Consider the following 26,405-nt stretch of genomic DNA (forward strand, 5'->3'; position numbering starts at 1 on the left):
TTGAAAGACCTCATCCAAAACACTGTTTTATTTGACTAAAAAAAAACTACAACTTGTCCTTCTCCAAGTCCTGTAGTTGTTTTCTAACTGCTTCTATCTCTTCATCCGTCACGGTGACTTCCACCCCGCACTCCTGCTGCTCGTTTCTCATAAATTCCAGCGCCCTGATTTTCTCCTGCAAAAACACAGGTTGCTCAGCTTGCAACATTTGTTTGTAAGTTTCCAGTCGCTCCTGCTTGATGTTTTCGCAGTATTTGTCGGTGAGCTTGCGCAGCGACTCCTTTCTCGTGACCCAATGGAAATGATTTGGTGGTGGTTTATACACGATATTTAGCGTCTCCAGCAACCACTCGAACCTTTTGTAATCCCAACGCCGCAAATACTTCAACTTTTTTTTCCTCCTGTCTATCAACTCCTTCAAAACCACTTTCATCCGTTTGTTCCGCGGAAACCGCTCCATCAACTCCTGATAAGCCCTAATAATGCCTGTCCATCTAGCAATTTGCACCTCAACTGAACCCACATCGAAGGGATGTCTTTTAACTATTTCCTTCATGTCTTGAAAGTAGGCTTGCGTGAGTTTTCTCCGTGGGGCGTATTCTAAAGAAAACAGTTTCTTCACCGTTTCGTCGGCGGTTTCAAGTTCTTTGGATTCGCGGAACAACAGTTGGGGTTGACTCAAGTCGATTTTGGGGACACATTCGAGATCGCCGCTTTTCTCTGGTCTGATGCAAGGAATCTTTTCCGGACGAACCCATTTTATTTTTAAATCGCTCTTGAACGCGTAAGATCGACAACCAGAATGTTTTAAGGTTAGGTTGCTCGGCGACACGTAACGAGCTATGTTGAGAACATTTCGAGTGATATTCATCTTCACTGAAAGACCCTTAACGAAGTCGACACGGTTCCGATTATTACAATTCCTAAATTATTTCCATAAATTATGGAATCAACAGCCTATTCTGTTACAACACAACTGTCAATTTACACTAGGCAAAAATACCTATATAGGCAAAACAATTGAGATTGACAGTTTTTATCACAGGTTTCCAATTCCCACGCTCCCAGCCAAGGACCCAGGAATTCATTTTAACGCCCGATATATAAAAAAAAAACTAACAAAATCAAGCTATGCATGTGTAAAAGCATCTTTAATTTAGTCACATTACAAAAGTCATATTTATGACAGATCCATTATTGGTTATTATGTCCAATAAATCAATTGTGTTAATTTGCCAGAAACTAACGTTATGGCAATATTATTTTATTTTTGGGTTTTGGCGCCAAATCTTAAAACACATTGCCAAGCTTAAATCTTCTGCGTTGCCAACCTTCACCAATGGCCCATAAATTGTCCCTGTCTTTAAGTTGGTGGACTGAAAGTCCATGTGTTACTTTTAGAGTCGTCTCTCTTTGTTACTTTTAGTGTCTTCTTCGTCTAACATTTTTATTACTTTATTGCACGAGAACGTGGCCGGAGCAGGAGCCGGAATAGGTTAAGCCGCATTATTAGTGGGACAAAGACAAGCGAGAATGGCTGATGCAATTGGTGAAAAATTGTCGAAGAAGTAAGTTCCACCTTTATTTTCAAAAAACTGTTTTTGATTTTGCGTGAAATGCCAAATTGAGGTTATAGTGCAATAGCCCCACATAATGTTGCAAACTTTCAACAGTCTCCTTCGCCCGAGATTATTGAAATTTTCTCAGTTAGCTAAAAGGTACGTGGCTCACGCGTACGTCGAACTAATAAAAGATTTATTGTTACTTGCAGCGAGCTGAAGCGGCGTCTGAAAGCCGAACAAAAAGCCAAAGAGAAAGCGGAGAAGGTCGCGCAGCAGCCGGCGGAAACCAAACCCAAAGAGAAGAAAGAATCTGAAGAGGACATCACCCCGAACGAGTATTTCAAACTGCGCACGCAAGCCGTCAGCAACCTGAAAGCGTTGGGCGGCGATCACCACCCATATCCGCACAAATTCCACGTGTCCACCTCGTTGCAAGAATTCATCGAGAAATATGCCAATCTGAAGGATGGAGAGGTGGCGGAGAAGGACCACCTGAGCGTGGCCGGACGCGTTCACGCCATCCGAGAGTCCGGCGCCAAATTAATTTTCTACGACTTGCGCGGCGAAGGCACCAAGCTGCAAGTGATGGCGACGGCGAGAAGTTACGGCGTCGAGGACAAATTCGCCGAAGACACGGGGAAGATCCGACGTGGGGACATCATCGGCGTCGAGGGAGTCCCCACGAAGACGAAGAAGGGGGAGCTGTCGATAATGCCGACGAAAATCAAGCTGCTGTCGCCTTGTCTGCACATGTTGCCCCATCTTCACTACGGTCTCAAAGATAAAGAGACGCGATTCCGACAGCGTTATCTCGACTTGATCTTGAACAATCGGGTCCGCGATGTGTTCCAGGTCAGGGCGAAGATCATCTCGTACGTTCGGCGGTTCTTCGACGAGTTGGGCTTCCTGGAGGTCGAGACGCCGATGATGAACATGATAGCCGGGGGTGCTACGGCCAAGCCGTTCATCACGCATCACAACGAGCTCAACATGGACTTGTTCATGAGGGTGGCCCCCGAATTGTACCACAAGATGTTGGTGGTAGGGGGGCTGGACCGCGTCTACGAGATCGGGCGGCAGTTCAGGAACGAAGGTATCGACTTGACCCACAATCCAGAGTTCACCACGTGCGAGTTCTACATGGCTTACGCGGACTACCACGACTTGATCTCCATCACTGAGGCACTCGTCTCAGGAATGGTGCGCAGTATCTACGGTTCCTACAAAATTAAGTACCATCCAGACGGTCCCGACGGAGAAGAGGTGGAAATTGATTTTACGCCTCCCTTCAAACGTATCCCGATGATCCCCACTCTCGAGGAGATCCTCAAAGTCAAGTTCCCAGCTCCCGAAGATTTATCTTCAGAAGCTGCCAATAAATTCCTTAGCGATCTTTGTATTGCCCACAATATCGAGTGTCCAAGTCCTAGGACGTCCGCGCGTCTTTTGGACAAGTTGGTGGGAGAATTCATAGAAGAGGAATGTATCAATCCCACTTTTATCACAGAACACCCACAGATGATGAGTCCGTTGGCTAAATGGCACAGATCCACTCCCGGACTGACTGAACGATTTGAATTGTTCATGATGAAGAAAGAGGTGTGCAATGCGTATACAGAATTGAACGATCCGATGGTCCAAAGACAGAGGTTTGAGGAACAAGCCAAAGATAAAGCAGCGGGAGATGACGAGGCCCAATTGATTGACGAGAACTTCTGTACAGCGTTGGAGTACGGATTGCCCCCGACTGGAGGCTGGGGAATGGGGATCGACAGATTGACGATGTTTCTTACCGACAATAACAACATCAAAGAGGTTTTATTGTTCCCCGCGATGAAGCCCGACGATCCCAATAAGAACAAGGATGAAGAACAGCCAGAACAAGCAACACCATAAGATAAATAAAACGTCTTTTTTATTTAAGATTCGGTAATTTATTTAAGTACAGTAGGGAATTTGTACACTTGACTGTCAATCAGTTTAATAAACCATAAGAAGTGAAGTCAGTTGGACTCGACTGTGTTTTGGTTTGGAACGCGGCCACTGGGTTGCCCTGTAGTTGTGAACGTACTCTCGGGTGAGAGCTCAGAGCTGTCACATTGCAATTTCTAACCTAAAAATCGCCACAGCCCAACCGAGAGTTAATTTTTAATTATTGGTGAATAACAGTTTATTCAAAATGGACGTAGAGGTAAACGAAGACGAACTGGTGAAAAAGCACAAGCAAGAGCGAAAAGATCTACAATCAAAAATCCAGTCGTTAAAAAAAAGTGTCACAAAAGGCGACAAGAAGAAGAAAAAGGAAGTGGCGGAGGAGATCGTCCGACTCGAACAAGAACTGGACGCGAGACAATCATCCGAACTGCAAGCGGTCAACCCTAACGACGTGGACGAACCCGCAACCGAAGAAGCGAACAACGTCGACGAGCCATCGAACACTCGCACATCGAGAGCCGGCAGGCGCCGGAACAAAAAAGCCCAAGAGGAAAGAGAGCGTGAAAAGAGGATTCAAGAGCAAGCGGAGAAAAACAAAGAGGGGCCGCGGACACTAGAAATGAACGCGTTGAAAGAAGTCCTGAAAAAAATTGGTTTGCAGTTGCACAACATCCCAGCTGATGGGAACTGTTTATACTGCGCCGTGAACCATCAGTTGGAGACGAGCGGCAGGGAGACTTTCACCGTGCCGAAACTGAGGAAGCTGACGGCGGAATTCATGCGCGAACACAAAGACGAGTTTCTGCCGTTCATGTATAACGAATCTGACGAAACTGTTAGTGAGCAATACTTCGAGTCTTACTGCAAGGAAGTGGCGACGACGAAGTTGTGGGGCGGTCAGTTGGAGCTCAGGGCGTTATCCAATATTTTAGAGTGTCCGATTAAGGTTGTTCAAGCCAACGGGCCACCGACGATACAGGGCGAAAATTTCCAGGGACCAGAATTAATCCTAGCGTACCACAGACATTTATATCGGTTAGGTGAGCATTACAACTCGACTGTTGCTGCCTGCGACGACGAACAAGACGAATAAACACTGCCGCTGTTCATTTTAGACATAAGAATATTTGAATCTCGCGCCCGAAATCTGCCTCCTGATTGGTTGGCAGAATTCGGCGCGGTATTTCAACCGAGCTCTCTGATTCACGCAAGAGACCTTACTGAACTGACGCCTGTTTATTATTCTAAAGGTGTAAAACAGTAAACGAGTGATTTTAATCAAATCAATAAAATTTTATCATAAGTGTCAAACACACACACGTTTTTCATTTGTTTTGCTTCTTCACGTCTTCCTAACCTACAATTTTCATCTTACCTATTACTTAATTACCTATATTTTTAAGGATAAAGATGTACAAGTACAATACTAGAATAAAGGGAATACGGTCCTGAATCGAGACCGTATAAATTTGGAAGAATCGTTTGCGCAATCTCAGTGGGTTGGTGCCGGTTGACCGTGAAGCTCGTGGCTTTTTTAGGTTAGAAATCAAATCGCCGAAAACAGTTTAATTTAAGTTTAAAACAACAAAAATGTCGAAGCCACCGTTTAAAGTTGGTAAGTCGACCCCCATTTCTTGTACTAGCATTGTTGTTGCTTGTTTGATCGAATAAATTAAGGCCCCCTTGATTTTGTCGCATTCTTATCATGACCTCTTACAGCCGATTTAAAGTTGGCCGACTGGGGTCGCAAGGAAATTTCTTTGGCCGAAAACGAGATGCCCGGCTTGATGAGCCTCCGGAAACAATTTGGAGGTGAGAAGCCCTTGAAGGGCGCCAAAATCGCCGGCTGTTTGCACATGACGATCCAAACGGCGGTCCTGATCGAAACCTTGAAAGAGCTAGGCGCCGAGGTAAGAATCGTGTTGTGCGGTTCTATTTTTAAGTCACCTATTGTGTCACAGATAAACTTTTGACCTAACATGTGAAATTCAAATTGTCCAGGTTCAATGGTCAAGTTGCAACATCTTCAGCACCCAAGATCACGCGGCGGCGGCTATCGCCAAGACGGGGGTCCCCGTCTACGCCTGGAAGGGCGAGACCGACGAGGAGTACATCTGGTGCATCGAGCAAACGCTCGTCTTCCCCGACGGCAAACCTTTCAACATGATTCTCGACGACGGCGGCGACCTCACCAATCTGGTGCACACCAAGTACCCTCAGTACTTGGCAGACTGCCGCGGGATCAGCGAAGAGACCACCACTGGGGTCCACAATTTGTACAAAATGTTCAAGGAGGGCACCCTCAAGGTTCCCGCGATCAACGTCAACGACTCCGTCACAAAAGTATTATTTTTTTTTATTTTTTTGTAAATAAAAAAAAATAAAAGTTAATTTTTATAGAGCAAATTTGACAATCTGTACGGCTGCAGGGAATCTCTCATCGACGGTATCAAGCGCGCCACTGATATAATGCTCGCGGGCAAGGTATGCGTTGTCGCTGGTTACGGCGACGTGGGCAAGGGCTGCGCCCAATCCCTTCGCGCCTTCGGGGGTCGCGTCCTGATCACGGAAATCGACCCGATCATCGCTTTGCAAGCCGCCATGGAAGGCTACGAAGTCACGACCATGGACGAGGCAAGCAAAGAAGGACAAATCTTCGTGACGACGACCGGCTGCAAAGACATCATCCGCGGCGAACACTTCCTCCACATGCGCAACGACAGCATCGTCTGCAACATCGGCCACTTCGACTGCGAGATCGACGTCAGCTGGTTGGAGAAGAACGCGAAGAGCAAAACCAACATCAAGCCGCAAGTGGACCGCTACTTGTTATCCAGCGGCAACCATGTCATCGTCCTGGCCGAGGGGCGGTTGGTCAACCTGGGCTGCGCCACCGGACACTCGTCTTTCGTCATGTCCAACTCCTTCACCAATCAGTGTTTGGCGCAAATCGAGCTGTGGACTAAGCCTGGACAGTACTCGGTCGGGGTGCACATGTTGCCCAAGGTTCTGGACGAGGAGGTGGCGCGACTGCACTTGGACCATTTGGGGGTTAAGTTGACCAAGTTGACGGCCGAGCAAAGCAAGTATCTGGGAGTGCCTGTTAATGGCCCGTTCAAACCCGACCACTACAGATATTGAGATTGTTGTAAGCGGAATTCCACAGTTATGGATGTGCTGTACTTATAATTTTTATGTAAATAATCTCAGCTATGCTAAACATGTCGTTTGTTATTTTTGCAACCCTACTGTCCCGATGATTGGGTGGCGAGATTTTGGCGAGGTCGCCGGTTGTAGTGAAGCGAGAATAAACAAAGGATTTTGATGAGATTACCATTTTATCTTAATGTCTGGCGAATTTATTATTTGTTCTGAGTAATCTAAACTGTTAAAAAAGCGATAAATAAAATTGAGAAATAATTGGAAGTGTGCACGCACAACGCGATGGAAGTTGTGCGTTGTAAAAATCATTAAGGGGTTTGGAGGGGCTCGGGTGGGTTTGATAGAAGGGAGTAATGTGGCATTGAAGCTTCACTAGATTTGAATAGTTTTGAGAGGTCATGATAGGCTTAAACGACTTTTAGATTGGAGTTTTATTCCATGTTATTAAAATGAAATGTATTTTTTTAACGTCCGTCAAAAAAAGCGCAAGTTTTTTCATTCGTTTGCGTTCATAAAATATGTGATTTTTGAATCGCCCAAGAAGCGTTAAAAAAGTGCCATAGCGGTTCATTTTTGTACGGATTTTGCGTTAAAAAAAGTGCCGTAGCGTGTCATTTTTTAACGCTATTATAAAATTTTTCATTCATAATTAGTTTTTTTAACGAGTTCGTATGTAAATTGGGATTTTTTTGACATGAGTGAGCCAATTTAAAACGCGAGTAAAACCAGCGTTTTAAAAGTCCACGCGTTCACACAGGAGAAAATTTTCAAATTTTGAGAGTGTCGAAAAAATTGTTATCTAAACTTACGGGCGCCAAAAAAAATTTGTATGCAACTCGTTAGTAAAGTATCTTTTTTACTCGACGGATTTACACACTCGCTTCGCTCGAGCGGCAAATTTTCTTTCTCGTAAAAAAAAGTATTACTTTACTCACGTGTTGCATAAATAACTATTTAAATTTCGAATTTCATTTAATTGTGTTAAACGTTGAAATATTTTATCAACGATTGTGTGAAATGCCATATTTATCCCACACATCTTCGACACGTATTTTAATTGGCTGTACATAGGACCTAATCATCCTGTTACCGATCCAAATTTCAACAGATTATCATTAATTATATTATTTTGGTAAACTCGAAATGGCAAAAATGTCGGGAGTTTTGTGAATGGCCTATTATGTAAGTACTTACATAAAGGAAATAATTTTAAAAAATGAATCAAGTTACTTAATTGATATTTGATTCGCGATTTGTGACAAACGAGAATTAAAGTAACAATTCACGCTGCCTGAATGCAGATTTTCGTTTGAACAACTCGTTCTCCCTTCGCAAACTTTCACAAAAATGAAATTCTAATAGTTACTAAAATAAATCTGAACGGTCGATAACATTTTGTACACAACATGCGTGATCCTATATTACATTATTATATGATTACACAACTCGACCTACAGCCTCATTGTGCAAACTTCACATGCGTGCAATAATAATGTCTGAATTCCACTTGTTGCGTAATTAACTTTTACAGTACTTTTTTATTTATGTCACTTTTCTATTTAATACACGATACTTTCCTTACTCATCGTGTGAGAATTATTTGGTTTTTTTTTTTTTTTTTCTAAAAATATTGTACCTATTTAGCCTCAGTCTAACTTATGTACGCACCGAATAATCACCTTCTGGCACACAACCTCCCACTTCATTACATTTTCAGAAAGATCAAAAGGTTGTTTTTGCAATAGAACATAAATTAACTCCGCAAATAAAATTCGTTCGTCGTCGTATTTTCTGAAGAAAAATTGGGTTTGGTCATTGCGGCAGATTACAAACATTACTTTATTTTTTTCTAGAAATATGATTTACTTTAAATTTCTTAAATAAAATGTAATTTATTTATTCCTTCAAGAAAAATAATGAGTTTTTATTAAAGAGTGACATCTCATAACAACTGAAGCAAAAATTGCTGCAAAAAGGAATAACTCTAGTTCTAGATGACAATGGTTTTTATATCCTTCTGTATCCTTTGGGACGAAAACAAGGCAAATGGATTCAAAATGTCCAATATCCTGTTAACTTTGGAAATGTATTGTGGGTTGCATTTTCAATTCCGCCGGTCTCGTTATCACTCGTGAAATACTCTGTATATTTCTTACAAATTAAGAGAGCAATTCGTTATTTTTTTCTGCAACGAGGTCTTCCAATTGGTCTCTTTAATTAAAAGTTAGAATCAAATCTTTTTTTGTGGACAATGATTTGTAAACAATATACTTACAGTGTTTTATCTATAGTTTAGACATTATTTCTATTCATTCTCCTTCTAAACCTTCTAAAACTAAAAAAAAAAAACATGGTTCATAATTAAGCGACATCACCGAATTAATCTCAGACATAGGTTTACGAACTAGTAAGTCACAACACAGCGATTTTCTGATTTTTTTTTTGTCCTAAAGTGCCCCGTTTAAAGACCTTCTTTGTTCCCAAAGCTGCAAGACTTTATCTTTCCATCAGTTCTTGCGAATTTAATTTTGCAATTACCATTAAAAAGTAATAATAATGTATATGATAAACATTTGAACGCACGCGAACAAGACAAAGAAGAATCGTTGCCCTCCAAACTGCAGCCAATAATAAAAAAAAAAAATTAAGAACACCCACATTTACAAAAGACCTTAATTAAGATCAATGTCGTCGCAGTTACTTGCATGAAATTAATCATTTTAACATTTAGAAAGTCGCAGACTCGTCGCTTATGATTTATTGACAAACAAGTGATTCATTCCCATTTGATCAATTTCCATATCAGTTGAAATTGAAGGTAGTTTACGAATTGTCCCAATTTTGATTTGATTTAGTTTAGCACGATTGTAATCATTTTGATTTTGACTTGATGCGAATCATTTCTGTTACGGTCGATTCGAATCATTTCAAATTGAAACGCTTTTCATTTCATCTATTCCCAAATCAACAAAATTTGATTCGAGTCGAACCGAACAAAGTTCATTTTAATCGGTTCAGGTTGACCAGCTCGTCTCTCGTGATAGATCTAAATCAATTAAAACCGATTCGGCTCGATGCAAATGGACTACATTCCCCACAAATCACCTCTCGTCGATACGAATTAATTTCAGTTGATTTGCGTCGATGTTTTCGATCGGTTCGCTTCGATCGATCCGTTCAGGCCAATCCGGATCAGTTCATTTTGATCCGACCGAGTCAGTTCAAACCGCTTCGGGTGATCAAACTCTGTTCGGTTCGACTCGCGACGATTCGAATCCCTTCGCGCTGATTTTAACCAATTGGGTATACTTGTCGCCTCTCGATCTGATCGATGTTTTGGAAACGTGCTGCACCCCACACCGCAATTTCCACAAAAATCTTTGTTCGGTCAGTGACGTAACGGGGCGCTCCACCTGGGCGTCAGATGTCGCCACCGTGCGCGTTCGCAAGCTCTCCAGAAAAACTTTTCAGGTGCGGTGCGCGCGCAGTCTCTCCATCTGTTCGGCGTTTCAGTAGTCGCCGCCGACTGGGATCCTCTCCTTTCAGTCGTTGGCGAGCGATGGTGTAGTGAGTGTCGGCCTTAACCACCGTCGTGTCTGAATACTTGCGTCGTGCACGTCTCCATCTCTTCGTCTGGTCCACCAAAGGCAGGAAAATCGGCGCAAAATGGGTCCCCGGATGGACAGAATCGCGGTTACGACTTTGTTGGCAGTTGTGTGTTGTGGTGTGATGATGGTGTCCGCGAAAAATGTCGAAACGTCGGCCCGCTCCAAAAGGACAACCACGGCGAACTGCAAAAACGTCGAACAATTTTTTCTGTCTCGGAACGTTTCGATGACGGCGCTGGGGAAAGGCAAAGGTAAAGAAAGGGCTGGCGTAAATAAATCTTTTGCATCGAGTCGTCGTTAAGGGTTGCCTTGACACTTGTATCAAACTACGCCACGAGCGCAATTAACGCGACAACCCGGACCGTCTGCGGGGGTGGTTTTGGAGTCCTCGGGGGTGGCACGTCGACGCGCACCTGTCCCGTCGATAAACCCACACATGTTGAATAAATATTAGTTTTAATTAACAATTCCGCGTTTTACTGCTCTAATTTTATAGATCGGAACACGTTTATAAATCAGAGCGAGGTTTACGAGCGAATTTTCATAAAAAAAATTATCGGGCCCCCATTACAGCGCCGCTGCCCCCGAGCGACGGCCCTGTCTCGGGGGTGCCGTAAAATTAGTCATAATGAAAACGTTACGGCCCATTACGACGTGATAAAGTCACGATTATTCGGCGTTATCTGTGCTGGTCCTCCACGGCCACCCTTACCTCGTGGGGGCGAGCCTGATCGCGCGGCGCCCCTTTTACACCGAGCAGGCCCCGATGGGAACACGAATTCATTTTATCGAGACTGACAGAGCCCCTTCGGGGCTGCGACCCGAGCTGTGGTCAATACATACCGAATAAAAGACCGACCACTCTTGTCGCGGTCTCAATTTTCGACGATCGTGCCCCGAATAATCATCAGCTCTTGGTGATTTATCGTCCACGATAATTTTTTATTGTTCGTAAATCATCGATTACTGATTAATTCACGATTGCCGTGATTTATTCGGAGCGATAAAACCGGCACCGACACCTTTATTGCAGGCTCTCGCACCCCTTGCTTTGTTTCTGAGCCTCAACTGGGGCCCCATCGCGCTGCACTTCCTCGAGAGGTGCGAATGCAGCGATCGAACGGTGCCTGTCATTTGACAGCAGTCCTACCACCCTAATCTCGCACGTCAAACTGACACTTACCAACCGTTTTAACCAAACAACAAATCTCATTTGACACTTGCAAATTCGAAAATTCTACGGGAAGTTGACTCCCCCTCCTGGAAAATATCAAGTTTTACGCATATTTTTAACATGGGTATGCGAGGTCATTATTTTATATTGATCGTTTAAACGTCAAATAAACTGTCATTAACTTGATTTAACATTTTATCTCGGGGACAGGTGCCCTCCGTAAAAGCCGCCTCGATTCCAGTTGTCCCAAACTGTCCACACCGATTTGTTACATATTATTTAAAAATCCTGCAACAGCAGTTCTGTTGTTGATCTTTGCGACATCCTAATCGTGTCTTTGTTTGAGCACGGTTGCCCAATCTAGTTTAATCGAGTGGAAATAAAAATGTTGAACGTTTGTTCGTCGTCATCTTCTAATTAGCACCTCAAGCTTGAGACCCAGACTTCCAACTTGTCAAATGCAAAGCCATAAAGAATTCCGCCATCAAGGATGAGTGCAGGATGATGTGCAGCATCTGTGATCAGCGTGTGACTTAATTATTTGCATTTGAAACGATCAATGTGCAACTGTCATAGTTTCACGCGATCGTTATCTGTTACTCATCGTGCAATACTTTGCCAGTGATGTCAGTGTCACTTTTAAAAAATGCACTCTGTTACGATAATTCCCGCTTCACGTAACAGCCAAGTGAAATTGTTACTTTACAACGGGTGCAACTCCACAAATTTATCTTTAGACATGTATGTAATGCTCAAGAGAAAACACCACCTACAAATCACTACCAGTTTTATTTAGTCGTCGTTTTGTTGCGGAATCACTTGAGCAAATTCTGGTTTGCGGCGTATTTGACGTTTGTCATTTTGACCGGGTGCATTTAGCTCAGACGTGACTTTCGCCAGACGCGGAAGAATAAATAGTGTGTCGAGTTTGTTATGATGACGATAGGTTGAGGAACGTGCAGTAGTATGCAATTTTGGGGTATTTGTGTCGGGGCGACGAGACGTCACCCGAGTGCCGTGTTATTAGTTGCACTAATAGATCGGTTATGGTAATTGGTTAGTTGCGATAATTGTGTTCTTCCTTCGGACTGGTCGGTAATGTTGCGATGCGTATGCACGCGATGTCCCTCCCGATAAATTATATAATCATAAACATACTCCTCTATGTCATGGACGGGTACGGCCGATAAATATTGATGGTCGGAGTGGCTTTTGTGAATTAGCTGCAACCTATTCAGGTTTAGTTTTAATTGAGAGTAGATTGTGATGCACGTCACACCGAAGCGATCACGTCCCACTCGAGACAATGGCGGATCAAAGAGGTTAACATTCGTCCGATAAGAGTGCGGAGAGGGGAGTTCGCACCCCCGCGCGCTTAATGAAAGTGTACCCGAGATAAAACAACAGTGTCATAAAGGAATTTTCAAATTAATAATCGTCGAGGAGTTAGCGTCACTCTGTTCGCTCTTATCTGCGATCTCCGCATAGCTCGCCCAGTTGTAATCGGGTTTATTAAGGAGGCATCAAAACCGTGACGTCATTAAATTATGGCGACTCCTCCAGAGTGGGCGCCCCGACGGGGTGCACCGCGTTAATGACCGGTCCGCGCTCGTGGAATTGAACGAATCTCGCGTCGAGCCAAAAACTCGGATTGATTGGTCCGGAAACGCTCATATTAATATCTCCGGCGGTGACATTTTTACGGTTGCGACCGGAGTCGGCGTCATCGATTCGTCTCGATTTGAACGCTCTGTATATTGCGTAACGGTTCGTTACAGTGATGTTCGGTGGAGATGAAAGACTGCCATTGTTTTCCGATGCAAGTGGACGCGTTGCAATGCAAGAACTTGCGTTCTTTTTGTTGTTTAATTGAAAGTCTGCGAGCGGCTCGACTCCCGATGTAAATTGAGTTTTCTTCTGCGGTGCTGTTTTTTCGCCGTCGCGGTTCGCTGGAACGTTTCTGATGAATTTGACGTTTTCTGTCGCGCCCTGGGAAATCCTCCTTTTTTAATCGAGCCGGGCGATTCGTTTTCTATTGTCTCTCGTTGGCAAAAAAACCAATTAAATGTAGAAACGGAATAATTAGTGTGATGTAATAATAACAAAAGTACAAACCGCACCGGTCATTTCACGGCTGCTGTTTTGTGTGCGATTTTTTGGACAAACTCGCGCGCCCAATTATATCCACCGGTTCCCGGAAAACCCGAAAACGCAAACGAAACTGGTCCAAGAGCTTTTTTTAGGACGGGTCATTGTCACGACTTTATTCCAACCCTAACCTAAGTTTCGGTGACATTTAGCAGACCGCGGCTAGTGTCAAATGTCAATTAGAACCGTAAACAGACTGTGACGTGTTTGTTTTTTCTTTTGGGTTAGGGATTTTTGTGTTGTTCCTCCGGTGTCAATGACTCGGCTCGCTGACGTCACAATCTCGGCTGCATTTAACGCCGATTTCAGACGTGCATTCGCATTCCGACGAGTTTAACTTCTAAATTTGCAAATCCGTCGTTCTCAAAAGTTTCATTTGCTTCTTTCGGTGATGACATACCCTGACCTACTTCATTACACATTCTTGTAAGTACAAACTTCAGACATGACTTTTGCTTTCGATCTCTGTCCTTGTTTCATTTTTTATGATCGTGCAATAATTTCATGCCGTTCCAGGAATACGTTTCAGCTTATCATGCATAATCTTGCACACACCAAGAAAAAATTCGAACAATTACTATTTTATTGTTATGAATCGGTCTTTGTTCCTGGAATGCTGCGAATTGCTTGGCCCGAATACTACACGGATCAAAATTTCCGCTCAGAAGAACGATTTCCACATTTTTTAATCTCTGCCACGCAAAATTCGTTTCTCATCTAGTTAGTTTAATTTTCAAGGTTGGTACGGTCACTTGTCAAGTGTCGAACTGTCGACTATGGCGGTTTCACGATTAGGTACGAAAGAATTCCAAAAATCCACAAAATATCCTAATAATCATAATCGGTGAAAGTATTAGAATCAAAAGTGGACACCTCGAGTGGGACACATGTTTTCTTGGATGCCACAGGTTAAGCTACTTTCAAGGCAGAGAAGGTAATTGAAAATAACTTCCTGTTGACTTAACCTCACTTTCTGTCGAATAACATTTAAAATTTCAAACGTAATTCTAGTATTTCGTTGAAATAATTATACCTCTCTTTTGTTGCAGAAAGTCAAGGTACAATCGATACTTTTCAGCCGTGTTAACCCCAACACCTGTCCCAAAGTCGGATGATTTTTGCAATTAAAATGTCAAATGACATTACACCAAATCGATCAATACGTTCCAATCGATTGTGATTGCGTGATACAACTATTCCTTTAATGTTTATTATTACGTTGATTGTGGCGGCGGTGAATTAAACTCGGACACGACATTCGAGAGTCACAACATTTTGAGATAACGTTGTGAGATCGAATTTTTTTATCCTACACTGATCTAACCGAAATAAGTGTACAATTAGTGCCACGCTACGTTCTCAAATCGGTAAAAAAATCTGAAGAAACTTTTTCAAATTAATATTTGTTTAGATAAAAATGATTTATAAGTGCGATGTGTCTGGCTTGTTTTTTTTATTTGATAATGAGTAAATGTTTTCGTCGAGATAATAAGGAAACAAAACGAGATCCCTGACGGCGGTAGCTAATTTCGGTGAGTTTACAAAATAGCGTTGATCATAATGAACTAAAAATAAATATTAATCGAGTCGTAGATGGAATTTCATCCATGTTTCCTAAATCGTGAAGAAACGCAGATTCTCGTTTCAGAATCCGCTTTGATGGCGGCCTGCTCAAAACAAAACTGTTTAAAAATATTTCGAGCCAAGTAGTCTCATATTGTCAAACAATAATGTTGAAACGTTCGGTTGGCAACGTTCTATTGCTGCGGATAGTGTTTAATAAACAGTTGCAGTGTAAATTTCGCTGGACGTCGCCTCCCACGCCAGCGGTCGCGTCTATAAGTAGCGCCCCCTGTCGGGTGACAGAACGCAGAGGAACGGCGCTTTCCGGAGCACCTGTACGTGCCTCCCGGAGACAACAAATCGAAAAGCAATGAACCCGAGATAGAGATCGCCCCCTTTTGAATAGACACTAATGACAATAAAACGGCTCGCCGAAATTGAAAAGGTCGAGCGTCACGTGACATCTAACCCCGACGTCTCGGTTGACGTCGGCCCCTCGTCAGTAGCGACGCGCTACGCAAACCTCAATCTGTAGACGGCCGATGCCGAATGGAAATTACGTCAAAACAACAGCGTGTGCATGTATAATAGGCAGTGTACCGACCCGTCAACATGCCGGTTTGATTTAATTTGCATCGCATTAGCCAGCACAGAGAGCACAAACTACTGGTTTCACGCTTCTGTCAAGAATTATCATTGCTGACCTATTTCGGAGGGATCGACGCGTCCGATCGTGGGTGGCCGTGCAAGTCCGGGTTTTATTGACGCGAACTGTACACGGTGTTGTTTTCGCGGAGGCTCCGACGGCGCCTCTCGAACCGTCGGTTCCGGTTTCCGGGTGAAAATTTACCGGAGCCGACGGGGACCGTGCCGATTTGAATTATTGCTGCGGCCTAATGAGTCCGAGGACGGAGGAACGAGTCGGAGGCTTTTTTCGGTCGTGTTTATCTGGAATCGTGTGAGTTAATCCGACGGCGAACCATTCCAGATATGATTCTTTGATAATTCTTCCACCCACGCGGGTTTGTTCACATTATCGTTTGCATGTGATTATTGATGCAAAAAAGAACGCCAGAAACACACCGCTCTGGTAGCGGCGTCTCTAATTAAAAATGCCGAAACCCATAGAAATGCAAAATTCCGACAACCCGACAACCACCTTATAATTAAATATAATGACTCGATTTGTCATTCGGACGGAACTCGTTTCGTAAACGGAATAAATCGCGTGGATTTTTTTCGTCGCAGGATCAACGATCATCTCCCTCTTTGACCTACAAGATCCAGGCCAGTGGCACAGCCGAAGAGGCGCCAAAGGGGCCCACGACGAACAAGAGATTGTGTTCGGCGTTCATTGCCGATGCACAGGATCGAACGACGATTTACGACGAAATTTTCTTTAAATGAAGGAAAATCTACAAAGTTTTCCAATAATATGATGTTCGAGTTTGGAAGATAAATGACAGATTAAGCAACTATCGTAAGATCATAATGGAGAGTTTTTTTTTTCTCAAAAAAAATATGATCTACAAGGAGAATAAAAATCGATCGAAATTAACCTAACTTTGATAGTTATAGCTTGTGGAAGATGAATTTAAATTTATTTCTTGCAACATGTTTGCAAAAAATTTATTTAGAACTTAGCACTTGGAGAAGAACTTGCAAAACTTTTTTTACATAGCTTTTTCAAAGTAAAGACATCGAGAAACGTAGAGAATTGGTATGATTCCTAAAAACATCTGTTTGGACGTTTTTTAATATGATTGAAAACAAGATTGTGTAAGAATATAAATTTTAGTTCAGTAATACCTATGGCAACTAGCTACGAAACGCAAAGATTTGGAGAAAAATGATAACACAATCTCAGATACGGTTGTATTACTTTGATCCAGAAAAAGTGCGAAGAAGATAAAAATTTGATAAAATTTCCGGAAAAATCTTGATTGCATTAGTAAATAATTGATGAGAAAACTGAAAGTGTAACAGTTACGGTTTTTAGAACGAGAAGATTGACGAAAAGGAAAGCAGAAAGTCAAATGAAATCAATAAAAGTTGCTGAAGAGATTTGATCGAAGATTCGAATCCAGTAACCTGACGAACTTTGACCTTTAAGTGATTTGTTTGTATAGAACGTTTAACCTGAAGGACCTGGATTTTTATGGACCGGACCAGTACAACTTTACGAGAGAAATCCAGTAGTTTTACGCGGAACGAATTGATCTAATGAAAGATATCTTCGAACTTCTTGTCAGACTTGTTACGTGCAAGAAGAACAGAATTGAGCAAATTATTCGACAGTGTATTAACCCGGGCTAGAAAAATAAGACAGCACGAAGATCTCCCTCTAGACCAAACACTCTCCCCCGAACCAGACACTATTTGTGTCAAATATTTACCTTCCCGAATTGTATTTAGAGATTTTCCTCCACAAATCCGTCAATAAACCTCACGTTTAACGTCTTCGTATCAACCTCACCTCGCCCCCATTTCCGCTCCGCCACTGACCCCGACCGACATGACAGACGACAGCACATCCTCCCTCGTCTGAGTTTTATGATATTGGCCCCGAATAAATCCACTTTTATTCTCTTAGACGGGCCGCTTTCATATTCGGACGTGGTTTTTGTGACGGAGGGCGACGTCGTTTAGTGACAATTTCGACGTAAAAGGACGACTCCTGCGGGGACCCAGTGACGTGATCACGACAATCGCCCACACCAATAAAATTCCTGCAATGCTCTTGTACCGGATGATCAATAAAACCCGAGATTAGAAGGGCGAACGTCGCGGGAACGCAGCTCCGAGTGACGTTTATTAAATCGTCGCGATCCTTGCCAGATCTGCGGTCATCGAGTTCCCATCGGACAGTTTTTTCTTTTATTAAATGTCCGTCAGTGCGGGTCGCGGATGCTGCCGAAAAGGAAGACAACTAAGAAGGACTGATAAGAGATCAAGCGAGAATACGTTTCTCGTAGACACGCATTAAATTTTTTTTTGTCGTGTCCGATTTCCAATGGGGTAATGAAACGAGGTAGATAAGCTCACGGATTAGGTTTTTAAAAGCGGCGCCGCTTTTTCTCCCAAGCTGGAATGAAAGTTCGCTTATTAATTGTTATTATCAATCATCTCAATTAATTAATTAATATTTATGAGTCGAGAGAAATTCCATTTTTCCCCAAGTAATTGACTCTAATTTATTCAACAGCGTATTAACAGCGATAATGAACAACAATTGAACCACGACTTAGATCTGGATAATAACAATAATTTAAATGGAATAAAATTCAAACAATGGCGCATAAACGATTAGCTGAATGACATCAGACACAATGTCGAGCCAGTGACGAGCCACGTCAGTAACTTTTTAATTTCGCGATTGTTTTATTGTCGTTAATGTTAATTTCTTTCAATTGTTTTTAAAGATGTCGCTCGTGGCCATAAAAATGGACGCTCGGATGAGCCGCCCATGTTAACGTCCTTCACACAGCTGAAAGGAATTTTTCGACGACAAACAAAAGTGCCAACGATAATTTTTCTGTTTTAAAAATAGTCGCGTTTCGATAGCGATAAGATTGGTTCAGATTGAACTTAAAAAGCGTTCGCGTGGGGGACAATTAAATTGTCGACATTAAAGAATCACCACGTTCTGGTTGTCACTCGGTACACGCAGTCAAGTGTTTAACTGGGAGCGAGGCAATTGGCCATTAATCAGATGTTAAGATGGTAATAAATTCACATATTAAGAGGAAATTATTTTTGATTAAGGAAATAAAAAGTGTCTTAATAATAATCAAGTGTTGTTACACAACGTCGAGCGTGATTACAATTAGCAAAAATTGTGCTGGTGTGAAAAATAAATTTTGTTTGTTGTGTTGTTGCAGATCCGCCGTTTGCCTCTGAATCTGTGCGATTAACTTTATCATAATTGTCAATTAAGTGCTTGTTAATTCCGGCACTCGAGATAAATCCTCTAATGGTGAATCTAATTACGAGCAGAAGTAAATAGGTGGATGTTCGTCGTGATTGGAAATAATCGCGAGATAATGAGCTCGGAAGATTACCTTGACAGGGATTCGCGGCACCACTTCCGAAATGCGTCGATATCGATTTATTGCGACTCACAAGATCGAGAAAAGCGCGCTTTTCTTGGAGGAAGAACGTGTTGCGCGTTTATATTTTGCAACATTTTCGAAAGACAAATAATCAAAATCGGGACACACTCCATTCAGCGGTTTATGATTCTATTGAGTAACGGTCGGGTTGATTATTTTCTCAAGCGAGGCCCCGGCCTAAAAGGTAACACCATATGAAAATCTGGTTAGCAAATTTTGACACAATAACAAACAACGTGATGTAACAGCACTTAAAAAACAGATTTGGATCTCGGCGTTGTCGTAAATTGGAGTCTCGGCCTGGGGAAGGTTCTCATTGGTTCCTGCCGAAAACCGACATTAAATGCACAGTTATAGTTATTTAGATGCAAAGCAGCTTTTTATCCGGAGTTGTTTCAGACGTTGCTGATTTCAATACGAGTGGCTTATCCGGGCCTGATCTCGCTGCCGATGTAAATTTTAATATTTGCGGCATAAATTAGAGAGAAAGGCCTTTTGTGCGTTGTTTCGATCAGATCTGGGTCCAATTAGCCGATCGGTTACGGCGAAGGTGACATAACATTCGAGTGTGGTTTGGAAACGGCGAAAAGTGACAAGAGCGTGGGTGGGGTGCGCCCGTAGATGGTCAAGACGGCTCCAATTTATGATATTTTTCCGTCACCGACGAGTTTCACCTCTTTAATCGCCGGGGATCGATGTAGGTTAAGACATCCGCTTCTTCATCTGGCGGGACCTGTTGGCCGCGCGTTTTTATTCTATCACGGTGGTCGATTAATTAGCGGGGGATCGGCGAAACCAGAAGAGAGAGCGGGAAAAAACCGAGCTGCATCAGTTATTCATGTTTTAATCAGAGGTGTTCCATTTTGCAAGAGGTCAGTTTGTTTGTTTTTTTTTTGCGGGCGGTTTTTGCCCGCGACGAGAACATCTGTTCAATTTGTTTAATTGAGATGGCGAGAGTGCATCGCTAATTGTCGCAGCAGATGATGCAATTGCGTTTGGCGGCGCGTCTTGTGCGGATTGCGTGCAGTTCCGCGTCAAAATCCATCCTAAGAAAAAAGATTAATTGGGGAGTGTCGGCGGCGTGCATCGCAATAATGCCAAAGTGGATTTCCGGGATGATGACGGGGAAGGTGGTTGGGTGCACGTAACAGACGATCGGGGGATAATGATATGGGTACGAAGGGGCTTCGGGGCATTTACGGGTGTGCTTAGTGTTTCGTAGGATTAATTTCGCATTGCACATGTTCACGCCGCAGATTACGGGGTCTACACGAAAAACACTCCCCAGTTTGGTGTAAATGATTTCACCAAAATTTAGAATCTCCTTCAGGCGTACAATTTTTTTTCCTAAAATTTCCTCCCGAAAATATGTATTATTGTCTTCGGTTGTTTAGGAAAAGGTGTCCAAGTGAGGTAAGCATTATTTAGAATTTCGTTTTTGAAGTGAACACTTCTTTAGGCGCACCACACGGGCAGTGAATTAGTTTCATGCGACACGCAAAATCGTGCAACACGCGACACGCTAAAATCGTCACGCTCAAATCGTCTGGCTCCGTCATAGAAGTTTTCACTTCTGTCGTGCGGTCTTAAGCACACACTCTTTTTTTGTTATAAAATAGAAGTATTAAATGGAATTTTGAAAAATTAATACACTTATTTGTGAAAAACGTGTCGAAATAAGTCGGTTGATTTGTAGTAATTGAACTTTGGATTTTTCAGAATCATACATATAGGGTGATTCGTATACATAATATCATACAAACTTTAACCAGTGGTAGATTCCAACCCCTAGACACTCTTACAAAAATGTCTAGGTTCTAAGGTTAAAATTGTTGAAGATAAAGCATGTTGAAGAGTGTACTTACCACCTTTTAAGAACTGCAGATAAATGAAAATATTTTACGTTGAAACAAACTGTCAGGCATTGTTGTCAAAATGAAACTAAAGCGAACTTTATAATATGTAGCAATATTTTCTCTATAGCAACAATTGTTTGCCTCTATTATGACATTAATGACATTTGTTATATATTGGACGTAAAGTGGAATAATTTAGCGAAGAACGGCATTTACTAATACTGAAAAAGCCGATATGGTAATTTTTGCCAATTTTTGATGTATGACTCAAAATTTTATTGTCAAAAGCCTTTTGAGACCGGAATCTGCCGCTGGTTAAAATATTAATGAAACTATATGAATCACCCTGTATAAAATCTGGACCTTAGATTTTAAATCGAAAATTTAATATTTGTAATAAAATTCGTAATATTATCAGGAACAAGTCAAAAAAGACAAATTTACATTATCACAAGCGTTAAAGCAGAAACTCAATAAATGGGTTGAATCCTGAGAAACTAAAAGAGTTTTTCTTCAAACGTCCGTAAAATATGACATCGCACTGTTGCATTGATAATGCTAAAGTGTCACTTCATTGTCATGGCATCTAACGAGCTAACCAGCGTCCGTGAAGTTATTATCTCCGCTGAGGAGCGTCCGTGAAGTTATTGTCTCCGCTGAGGGCGTCCGTGAAGTTATTATCTCCGTTGATGAGCGGCTGTAAAGTAAACTAGCTAAATCATTTGAAATACCTACCTGGTTTCTTAACATGTCTTAAATAATTTGTTATGAAGGTTTTAAGAAAAAATATTAAAAAACAAGTTTTAATCGCATTTTGAACTTTCTTCTTTTTCTTCTAAATGTATTACATATTTATTTATCTGAGGTTTCGGTAAAGATCAGATAAATATATTAAATTTTTTTCAGACATTCTAAAACCTTGTCACTATAAATCAAAATACATATAATTTGCATTTTGAATTTCCTGTTTTCTTTGAATTTTGTTGATTCGTCCGTAATCCCTTTTTTGACGTGTCTTTTTTTTTTGGTTGCAATCAATTTTCATTTGCGTCGTATTTAGGTTTTTTCTGTTTAGTTTTTTGTACAATTATCGCCAGTTTTTGGTTGGGTCCATTGACAAGACAGCTCTTCGGAGGGGCCTATTTATCGCGGGACTCCGTCTTGCGAGTTTGCAACCTCCCCGAAAACCAATTAATCAGAACCTCGTCCAAACGTTCGGTAATTACACTGACAAACGATCTTTTGTGAAGAAAATATTTAGTGTAAATTTCGCACGAGCGCAGAACGGCAATTAATTACTCCCGCCGGATCTGCAATCTCCACCGTACCTGTCTTTGAGTAAAGAACGCCCCAGAAACTTATTACGCCTTTCATAATGAAGCCCCAGTCCCGTACAGAATTCCCGATTTATTCGGGGCAAAAAAGGAGTCGACGAGACGCCCCTCGAATTTTTTCCGGGACATACATCGTGTTCCCGAATCGATCAGGGCGAAATTGGCCGTGTTAAACGGCGTTTTATCGAGAGCGGGATTAAATTAAAGGTCTCACTTGGATTGGCAAACTAATAGAATAATCCTCCGGTTGTTCGCGAGCGTCTTGAACATTAATTTCGTCGAGTCCTGCCGCTCCAGATGGCGGAGCGGGTGACGGATGGCGCTTTCCGACCCGGTTGATTTTTCCAGGAGCGTTTTACATACCGCCGCCAAAAGATATTCTCGCCGCCTCCCTAATTGATCCGCGGAGATTGCGATTTTTTCCCGCCGCCGCCCAATAAATAAATCGTCTTTCGCCGCCTCATTATGGTTCGCGCGCTTTTTCCGTGTTTTTCTTTTCCGCCCATCTCATTTGAATGAACCCCGCGCCATCGGCATGATTTAATAATAACAATAATTTTCCGGCCGGGTGCTCCTCCATTCCGGTAATAACCGGATTTACCGGCACGGAAATATTGGCGATTTTCCGGGACTCGATTAAAAAAAACCAACTGGTGGAGTCCTCGAAACACTGACCTAATGGCGAGCTCGGAATACCCTCGCAGACTGAAAAGAACACGTTGAGGCTTTTCGGCGCCGATCCTATCGATTTCAGCGTCCCGACGACGTTCGCACACCCACACAGCCGTTCTGGCTGAGTTTTTAGGGGCGCCATCCAAAAGGGGCGGCTGAATTATCAAAAAGGGTCAAGGATTAGACGCGGCGGGATGTTTACAAGGGTGGGTCCCATCGATTGCGGCCGTAATTAAATCGTTTATTAATTGCAACAATTGTTGCCGTCGCAATTTCCCTAATGCCGACAAATGTGCGCCGCCACCGCAACTTTTGTTTCAGCCTAAATGACTTTCTGTTCTGTGTCAGTGCCGGCTTTCCTGCCTCCCCTGCCCCACACCTCCTTTCGGCTTTCCAGGATTTACAGTTGTTTTGTCTTTTCACTTCCTTTTTTGCTTTTTCCTTCCTCCAGTCTGCACTTTCTTTCATCTCCGCTCGGCCGTCTTTGTGTGATGTTATTTGATCTGCATCATCTAAAGCGCGGTTAAGCTCGGCTTTTCTTTTTTCCTAAATACTCAAACACCCACTGACGACTCGTCAAAAGCTCTCTCTCGCTCGCCGTGTGTGAACTTTATTACTTTATTTACTGATATTTACAAGTTTTTGTAAATACATATTCTGATTAATCGCTTTTATCGTTTTCCGATAAAAACAATTTATCGCTGGAGAAAAACGTTTTTTTTTCCTCAGTCGCTACAATTATGCGTAATAGCGGAAAAACCTCATCGCTCGACGATTTTCTGTTGAAACGTGGATTCACGAATTTCCTCGACTCGTTTCTTGTATTTCCTCGCGAATAACAAAACAGTTGGGGAATTCATCGCCGCCGCCGCCAGAACGAAGGGAAAATGTCGGCGTTAAATCCAAGATGGTGCATATAATTCGGGTTTAACAGGTAGTAATGACCCGTTTAGCCTCAAACGTAACAGTAAAACGTCCCATAAAAGCAGTTCCGAAGAAATTGGTGTAGTATTATTCTTTATGACGGCTCTAATGGCGTCCAATTTTTTTCGTTAACTTTTCCGAAGGAATGAATAAAGCGACGAAGTTCGCCGGACGATAAATAACTTTTGTGTTTAGTGCTGTGCCGGAAGATTATATACACCGGTGTTCCGAACAGGTTATGTCTATTCAATATTAAAAAACTTTTATTGAAGTTCGCCAAGAGTAATTTTGTATCAACCCGGTGAGAGAATTCCTCTTAAACAACGTTGTCTGAAGACGAGGCGAAATGAAATTGTTTTAGGATTGTTGTAATTTCTCCCGTCTCGGCCGAGAGAAGGAGGTCCGCCTGTTATTATTTTATTTGAAAGAGTTATCGACGGAAGCGGTCTCGTCGTCGAAGAAAGAAAAAAAAAGTCGCCGAGGGAGAGGAATCACAGGAAACACAATTAATTTTCTGCGAGATCGGTCACAAAGTCTCGATTGTAATTCGCCGGACGATTTCATAAATTGCGCCATCAATGGTACCATTTACGCCGGCGTAAAAATCCATTATTAATCTCGGGGTCATCTGGCGCGCACGCAGGTCACCAACGAGAGAGTCAAAACATGAATTTGTCGATTTTTAAGCGTTCGCACCAGCCTCGAGACACTGAAGAAGTCGGTGGTTGAAGAATGTGCGTAGGAGGCGGTAATGGAATCCTGATCGCAGCGCTGCAACGAAGAAGCCGTCGGCCGGCGTTTCATTTAACATATTGAGATGCACGAACTGGACGAAAATGATTCCGCTCTCCTGTAGATATCCTGGACAGGTTAAGTGGCGGTTTTAAAATGTCAATTAGATTAAATTTGTCTTCGGCTGCCGTAAATGGTAAACTCCAATTACACGATCTAGATAATTGTTTGCGTTATCTATAATTAAACGGAATAAAGGAATAATTGCTTTCCTACCGTTCCCTGCAAACCGGCACGGGCAAATTTTCACCGATTAATTGAGCTATAAAGTCTCGTTTATAATTACACATTGACGAGACCTTGGCAGGAGCGATTATTAATTAGTCGACCATCGCATCTGCCCCCGGGACGATCGCGCAAAAAAATGGACAGAACAAACCGATAAAAGTGATGGCGAAGCTGGAGGCGGCACCGATCGATCCAGAATTGAAACGTGAAACAGAAGCGGAGGAACGAATAAATATGTATTCTTGAGGACCGAGGGAAATCGTCTCGACATTTCGCTGTCATGTCTTGACACGTTGTTGCCAGGTAATAAAGACAGCCACTTCACGAGCCAACGCGAGATGGAAATCGCACAAGAAAAGCGAACGAGAAGGTGTCGGTTTCGATGCAAGAATTTGAGAAGGAAGAGGGAAATTTCGTGGAGGATCGCGACGTGGTGCACGCGAGATCGGTGGTTTTTGGTGATTTTGAGGAGATTCGGCGTGACCGCAGTGAATTGTTCGAATTCTATCGGAGATATTTCCATAAAACGAGGAATTCGTGAAGACGAGAGCGGAAGGTTGTTAATTAACGTCGGACCCGTATCCGCCACCAAAACATCGTGTTCTGACCTCCGTCCGCTTCGAGTGTCGTTTGACCTTTCCCATCTGTCAAAACCAGAGTGGGACGTAGGTAAGTTCTGTTTTCGGGGCCGGTGCCAGAAACAACAAACCGACCCGACGTACGAGCTGCACTTGGTGCAACAAACACGCCGACGTCGCGTTCGCACCCCGCGTGCAATTTTCGCATCCAAGTGGCTATCATTAGAAACTTATTTACAAGTGTTAGCACCGGCTGGAGCGCACTCGAGAGTTTTTACACTCGTGTTAAGTGGTTCGTTAAAACGCTGCTTCATTTGATCGGACGCCGAGTCCTGAGGCTCACGTGGAGATGTTGCGATAGCGGCGTGGGCCGGTCGAGTTTTGCCCAAATTTCCATTAACACGTGTCCGACTCGAGATACTCCTGTACCCGATAAATAAATTAATCTCGTTTATTTATTCTCCGGTTTAATTGGATTCCTCCGTTGTTCCCACGATTTTATCGGTCTGTCGCAACGTTTCATTACTGTAGAAAATCGAATACATCGGTCAATGGCAAAAGTGTGATGAATGGAGTTTATTAACAGTAGCTGCACCGAAGCGAGGGGGGCGGCGTTTGTTCTGCGTTAACAATAACACGAGCCAGTTCCTCGACTTGTGCGAAGAATTCAAACCGCAACTTCGCCGAGTCCAGGCTGATCGTTTCGTGGACAGGGATAAATATTTTAAAATTGGATTTATCGGAAGTCGACGGGGAG

General features: G+C 42.7%; 5 protein-coding genes and 1 long non-coding RNA gene across 8 annotated transcripts in view; 5 read left to right on the top strand and 1 right to left on the bottom strand.

Moving 5' to 3' along the window:
- Nucleotides 1-13: 13 nt before the first annotated feature.
- On the bottom strand, nt 14-1,015 carry bonsai (28S ribosomal protein S15, mitochondrial). Its single transcript, XM_069048768.1, has one exon. The coding sequence runs from the start codon at nt 869-871 to the stop codon at nt 47-49; it is 825 nt and encodes a 274-aa protein (XP_068904869.1). The 5' UTR covers nt 872-1,015; the 3' UTR covers nt 14-46.
- Nucleotides 1,016-1,406: 391 nt separating this feature from the next.
- LysRS (Lysyl-tRNA synthetase) lies at nt 1,407-3,574 on the top strand. 2 transcript variants are annotated; one of them, XM_069048761.1, is made up of 2 exons: nt 1,407-1,568; nt 1,772-3,574. In XM_069048761.1, exons 1-2 carry the CDS (start codon nt 1,534-1,536, stop codon nt 3,456-3,458), a joined length of 1,722 nt encoding a protein of 573 aa, XP_068904862.1. In that variant the 5' UTR covers nt 1,407-1,533; the 3' UTR covers nt 3,459-3,574. The 2 variants fall into 2 exon arrangements, with proteins under 2 accessions (XP_068904862.1, XP_068904861.1); XM_069048760.1 differs by lacking the exon at nt 1,407-1,568 and adding an exon at nt 1,575-1,718.
- A 23-nt stretch (nt 3,575-3,597) lies between these two features.
- LOC138131640 (deubiquitinase OTUD6B) lies at nt 3,598-5,036 on the top strand. 2 transcript variants are annotated; one of them, XM_069048767.1, is made up of 2 exons: nt 3,598-4,537; nt 4,901-5,036. In XM_069048767.1, exons 1-2 carry the CDS (start codon nt 3,742-3,744, stop codon nt 4,903-4,905), a joined length of 801 nt encoding a protein of 266 aa, XP_068904868.1. In that variant the 5' UTR covers nt 3,598-3,741; the 3' UTR covers nt 4,906-5,036. The 2 variants fall into 2 exon arrangements, with proteins under 2 accessions (XP_068904868.1, XP_068904867.1); XM_069048766.1 differs by lacking the exon at nt 4,901-5,036 and having other exon boundaries at nt 3,598-4,812.
- Nucleotides 4,951-6,717, top strand: Ahcy (adenosylhomocysteinase). The gene is made up of 4 exons (XM_069048762.1): nt 4,951-5,112; nt 5,217-5,407; nt 5,499-5,840; nt 5,898-6,717. Exons 1-4 carry the CDS (start codon nt 5,088-5,090, stop codon nt 6,636-6,638), a joined length of 1,299 nt encoding a protein of 432 aa, XP_068904863.1. The 5' UTR covers nt 4,951-5,087; the 3' UTR covers nt 6,639-6,717.
- Nucleotides 6,718-10,160: 3,443 nt separating this feature from the next.
- The window catches only part of dally (division abnormally delayed protein), an 86,226-nt gene continuing 69,981 nt past the window's right edge, over nt 10,161-26,405 (top strand). Inside the window, exon 1 of the mRNA XM_069046506.1 lies at nt 10,161-10,518. Coding sequence (XP_068902607.1) covers nt 10,326-10,518 — 193 coding nt within the window. The 5' untranslated portion in view covers nt 10,161-10,325. The remainder of the gene's footprint in view (nt 10,519-26,405) is intronic.
- Nucleotides 10,529-25,192, top strand: LOC138130125 (uncharacterized). Its single transcript, XR_011159502.1, has 3 exons — nt 10,529-14,015; nt 14,328-14,523; nt 14,639-25,192. It is a non-coding gene; the product is annotated as an uncharacterized lncRNA (long non-coding RNA).

The sequence above is a fragment of the Tenebrio molitor genome, chromosome 5 (genome assembly GCF_963966145.1).
Source record: "Tenebrio molitor chromosome 5, icTenMoli1.1, whole genome shotgun sequence".
NCBI classification, from domain to species: Eukaryota; Metazoa; Arthropoda; class Insecta; order Coleoptera; family Tenebrionidae; genus Tenebrio; species Tenebrio molitor.

Coding starts and splice junctions, on each gene's coding strand:
- bonsai (XM_069048768.1), bottom strand. CDS start 871: ATGAATATCACTCGAAATGTTCTCAACATAGCTCGTTACGTGTCGCCG.
- LysRS (XM_069048760.1), top strand. CDS start 1,654: ATGTTGCAAACTTTCAACAGTCTCCTTCGCCCGAGATTATTGAAATTT. Junction 1,719..1,771: donor TTTTCTCAGTTAGCTAAAAG/GTACGTGGCTCA, acceptor TGTTACTTGCAG/CGAGCTGAAGCGGCGTCTGA.
- LOC138131640 (XM_069048766.1), top strand. CDS start 3,742: ATGGACGTAGAGGTAAACGAAGACGAACTGGTGAAAAAGCACAAGCAA.
- Ahcy (XM_069048762.1), top strand. CDS start 5,088: ATGTCGAAGCCACCGTTTAAAGTTG. Junction 5,113..5,216: donor GAAGCCACCGTTTAAAGTTG/GTAAGTCGACCC, acceptor GACCTCTTACAG/CCGATTTAAAGTTGGCCGAC. Junction 5,841..5,897: donor TCAACGACTCCGTCACAAAA/GTATTATTTTTT, acceptor TAATTTTTATAG/AGCAAATTTGACAATCTGTA.